The sequence below is a fragment of the Corvus brachyrhynchos genome, unplaced genomic scaffold, assembly GCF_000691975.1.
Source record: "Corvus brachyrhynchos isolate BGI_N302 unplaced genomic scaffold, ASM69197v1 scaffold1135, whole genome shotgun sequence".
Classification (NCBI taxonomy): Eukaryota; Metazoa; Chordata; class Aves; order Passeriformes; family Corvidae; genus Corvus; species Corvus brachyrhynchos.
This window is the reverse complement of record NW_008238129.1, coordinates 13,734-17,928: the sequence shown is the minus strand read 5'-3', so window position 1 is coordinate 17,928 and position 4,195 is coordinate 13,734. Positions and strand designations below refer to the sequence as shown.

The 4,195-nt window shown below is 55.1% G+C and overlaps 2 protein-coding genes across 3 annotated transcripts; one reads left to right on the top strand and one right to left on the bottom strand.

Moving 5' to 3' along the window:
• Nucleotides 1-6: 6 nt before the first annotated feature.
• Nucleotides 7-1,120, top strand: LOC108446581 (NAD-dependent protein deacetylase sirtuin-2-like). Its single transcript, XM_017733549.1, has 5 exons — nt 7-102; nt 178-229; nt 314-378; nt 639-705; nt 804-1,120. Exons 1-5 carry the CDS (start codon nt 56-58, stop codon nt 1,104-1,106), a joined length of 534 nt encoding a protein of 177 aa, XP_017589038.1. The 5' UTR covers nt 7-55; the 3' UTR covers nt 1,107-1,120.
• A 1,379-nt stretch (nt 1,121-2,499) lies between these two features.
• LOC108446580 lies at nt 2,500-4,177 on the bottom strand. Of its 2 annotated transcripts, XM_017733548.1 has the most exons (3): nt 3,507-4,177; nt 3,039-3,118; nt 2,500-2,988 (listed from the first exon to the last, which is right to left on the bottom strand). In XM_017733548.1, exons 1-3 carry the CDS (start codon nt 4,148-4,150, stop codon nt 2,789-2,791), a joined length of 924 nt encoding a protein of 307 aa, XP_017589037.1. In that variant the 5' UTR covers nt 4,151-4,177; the 3' UTR covers nt 2,500-2,788. The 2 variants fall into 2 exon arrangements, with proteins under 2 accessions (XP_017589037.1, XP_017589036.1); XM_017733547.1 differs by having other exon boundaries at nt 2,500-3,118; nt 3,507-4,169.
• Nucleotides 4,178-4,195: the final 18 nt, after the last annotated feature.

The window sequence follows — 4,195 nt, the reverse complement described above, 5'->3', positions numbered from 1 at the left end:
CAAGTGACCTCCCCTCCCTCAATAGGACTTTAAAAAAGTCGACTTGCTGCTCATCATGGGCACCTCGCTGCAGGTGCAGCCCTTCGCCTCCCTCATCAGCAGGTGAGACCCCCCCAGCACTGTTCATGGACCCCCCCCAGAGCCCTGGGACCCACCTGTGACTGTCCCTTCACACAGGGTCCCCACTAACACCCCAAGACTCCTGATCAACAAGGAGAAGACAGGGCAGGTGAGGTGGGGGGGAGATTGGGAGGTGCTGAGGGGGGGCTCAGAGCAGCTGCCCACCCCTTGTCATCCCCTTTGTGCCCCTCAGAGTGATCCCCTGATGTCCCTGATGGGCTTTGGCGGGATGGACTTTGACTCAGACAAGGCCTACAGGTATGGGGATCAGGGGGCTCTGCCCCCCTGCCCCCAGGGGTTTGAGGGATCCCCAGCTGGTTTTGGAAACCCTCAAAGTGGTTTGTGGGTTGGAGGATCCCCATCTAGGTTTGGGACACCCTAAGGTAGTTTTGGGGCCACTCAAGGTGGTTTTGGGTATCCACAGGGTGGTTTGGGGACCCCCAAGGTGGTTCTAGGGCCCCTGAGTTTTTTAGGGCCCCGCAAAGGTCGGTGACTTTGGGATCCCTGTGCCTGCGCAGGGACGTGGCCTGGCTGGGGGACTGTGACAGCGGGTGCCTGGCTCTGGCTGAACTGTTAGGCTGGAAGGTACTCCCCGACACCTCCCCCCACCTGCACATTTTGGGGGTGCCCCTGCCCCCCAAACCCTTCTGGGACCCCCCTGAACCCCAGTGTCCTCCCCTCAGGAGGACCTCGAGGAGCTGGTGCGGAGGGAACACGCGGCCATTGACGCCAAGGGGGAGGACAAGGACGGGGCGGACCCCCAAAAGCACCGGGGGGACAAGGATGAGGGGGACCCCAAAAAGAGCCTGGGGGACAAGGTGAAGACTCAAAGGGATCCCGAAAAGAGCCTGGGGAACAAGGAAAAAACTCAAAGTGACCCCAAGAAGAGCCTGGGGGAGAAGGCCAAGGCTCAAAATGACCCTGAAAAGCCCTGGGAGGGCAGCGAGGACCCTCCCCATAGCATGGGGGGGGCAACCCAAAATTAAATGGTAACAGAGGAGTTGTGGGCTTCGTGTGGTCACTGGGGGCCTGGGGGGGGGGTGTGTGTGAATGGACTGGGGCTCTTTTCCTTAAAAGAACAAAGAGAAAAACAAAAATATATGAAAGAGGGAGAATAAATTACAAAAGGAAAGGGGGAGGTTGAGGGTGAAAAAAGGGCTTTCTCCTCCTCTAAAAAGGGGTGTTACAGCTCCAAAATGTGTAGGAATTCGCAGGGAGGGTGGTGGGGGTGTGTGTACAAAATGCTAAATCCTGTAAAGTTTCTCACTTTTGTATCTACTAAGAAATAATACTAATTTACATTAAAAGAATTGTTTCAAAGTAAAGCTCTGTACGTGCTGTATGATACCTGGCATTTTGGGATGGAAGGAAGAGTGGATACGGAGCTGTGGGGTTGGAAAACACAAATGTGACTTTTTTGGAATGGCAAATGGGACTCGTCGTCCACAAGCCAAAATTGGCCAAAATTTGGATTGCACCTCCAAAATCCCATAATCCAAGGGTTGGTCCCAGAGGGAAGCTGCTAGGACAGATGGGTCTGGCTGGGATTGACTTCCTAGGAGCTGCCTTGGAGCTGCTCCTGAGATGGGGGGGTGGGAAACTTCCCTTCCCGTGGGAAAGAACTGTCACAAAATCCCAGAGTATCCTGAGCTGCCTCCACAAAGGGCATCGAGTCCAACTCCCGCCCTGCCCAGGACACCCCAACAATGCCACCCTGTGCCTGAGATTTAGAAACTATCAATATTTCACTGAAATTCAGGGTGGACCAGCGATGGGGGTGCTTGGGTTCTGTTGCGGCCTGGCAGGATTAGCCATAAAAAACCCGGCCAAACCCTTCAACAGAAACACAATTCAGTAACAATTGCAGAGGAAAAATGGCCAGTAACCTCTTACAATCCATGGGGAATTTCCTCGGTAAGTACAAAGCTAGGACATAGGGAATTTTGGAGGGGGAATCCCAATTTTGGCCACGGGTACCCGGACGAGAAGGCCGGTTCTTTTCCACAGAAAGGAAAGCCCGGCACCCCGGTGTTTCAGGGACAGACAACGGCCCGTGCAGGGGAGGGAACGACCGGCAGGACCTTTCTCCACCTCGCCCCCCGCTCCAAGGTGGGGGGCAGCAGCTCCAGGCGTGAGCGGCTGCTTTCAGAGGGTTACCGGGGCACACCTGCACAGGGAGCTGCTGGTCCAGAGGGGCCAATGGGGCATCCCAAGTGTCCCCCCAGGAATGACGGTGGGAGCATCCAGCAGGGGCCGGGGAGCAGCCGGATGCACACGGGCACCTGAGCAGGCGGGGCAGCATGGGGTGCCAAGGGGAAACTTTCAACTTCCCCCTTTTATCTTGTCAGTCCCTCCCTAGAGGCCCTGGTCCCTCCACAGTGCCCCCAGAAAAGAGAGGGGTGATTAGGAGAAAAGAGGTTTAAAAATTGAGGGAAAAACCTTCCTTTTCCGTAATTGTCTGTAGTCAGGTTGAGAGAGAATCCCCATCCTGTGATTTTAACAGTATCATTTGAAGGAAACCCTGCCTTATCTATGCTGTTGGGGGTATCAGTTGACAGGGAATCCCCATTTTCCATTCTTTTGTAGTTTAAATGGAAGGGAAAAACCTCAACCATGCTATTTTATGAACGCACAACCCAAATCAAATACACAAACCCCACACAACCTTCTAGAGCACCACAGGACTCAATGGGACCCCACAGAACTTTCTAGAACCCCACAGAACTCCACAGAACCCCACAGAACCTTCTGGAGCCCCACAGTGCCCCATAGCAGCCCCATAGCAGCCCCATAGCAGCCCAATAGAATCTTCCAGAGCTCCATAGAACCCAATGGAGCCCCATAGAACCCAATGGGACCCCACAGAACCTTCTGCAGCCCTGCAGCCCCCCAGAGATCCCCACAGGACTCCACAGAACCTTCTAGAACCCCACAGGACCCAATGGGACCCCACAGAATCTTATAGAGCCCCACAGAACTTTCTGGAGCCCCATAGAACCTTCTAGCACACCATGGGACCCCACAGACCCCCATAGAACCCCATAGAACCTTCTGGAGCCCCACAGCACCCCATAGAACCTTCTAGAACCCCACAGAACCCAATGGGACCCCACAGAGCTCCAGAGAATCCAATGGGACCCCATTGACCCCCACAGAGCCACACAGAACCTTCTGGAGCCCCACAGTGCCCCGTAGAGCCCCATAGAATCTTCCAGAGCTCCATAGAACCCAATGGGAACCTGGAATCCAATGGGACCCCATAGAACATTCTGGAGCCCCACAGAACCCAATGGGACCCCATAGAACCACACAGAACCCCACAGAGTCTTCTAGGACCCCGTAGAGCCCCATAGAACTCCACTGAACCTCGTAGAACCTTATGGAACCCCACAGAGCCCCCCAGTCCCTTCTGGAGCCCCACAGAGTGCCATAGACCCCCACAGAGCCACACAGAACCTTCTGGAGCCCCACAGTGCCCCGTAGAGCCCCATAGAATCTTCCAGAGCTCCATAGAACCCAATGGGAACCTGTAGAACACCAGAGAGCTCCACAGAACCTTTTGGAGCCCCACAGCGCCCCATAGAACCGAATGGAATCCCGTAGAACCCATAGAGCCGCACAGCACCCCACAGTGCCCCATAGAACCTTCTGGAACCCCACAGAACCGAATGGGAACCCATAGAACCTTCTGGAACTCCAGGGAACCCAATGGGACACCACAGAACTTTCTAGAACCCCACAGAGCTCCATAGAACCCCACAGAACTTTCTGGAGCCCCACAGCGCCCCATAGATCCTAATGGAACCCCACAGAGCCCCATAGAATCTTCCAGAGCTCCATAGAACCCAATGGAGCCCCACAGAACCTTCTGGAGCCCCACAGTGCCCCACAGATCCCCATGGAGCCCCATAGAGCCCCATAGAGGCCAATAGAGCCCCATAGAATCTTCCAGAGCTCCATAGAACCCAATGGAGCCCCACAGAACCTTCTGGAGCCCCACAGTGCCCCACAGATCCCCATGGAGCCCCATAGAGCCCCATAGAGGCCAATAGAGCCCCATAGAATCTTCCAGAGC

Coding starts and splice junctions, on each gene's coding strand:
- LOC108446581 (XM_017733549.1), top strand. CDS start 56: ATGGGCACCTCGCTGCAGGTGCAGCCCTTCGCCTCCCTCATCAGCAG. Junction 379..638: donor GACTCAGACAAGGCCTACAG/GTATGGGGATCA, acceptor GTGCCTGCGCAG/GGACGTGGCCTGGCTGGGGG. Junction 706..803: donor CTGAACTGTTAGGCTGGAAG/GTACTCCCCGAC, acceptor TCCTCCCCTCAG/GAGGACCTCGAGGAGCTGGT.
- LOC108446580 (XM_017733547.1), bottom strand. CDS start 4,150: ATGGGGCTCCATGGGGATCTGTGGGGCACTGTGGGGCTCCAGAAGGTT. Junction 3,119..3,506: donor GGACTGGGGGGCTCTGTGGG/GTTCCATAAGGT, acceptor GTGTGCTAGAAG/GTTCTATGGGGCTCCAGAAA.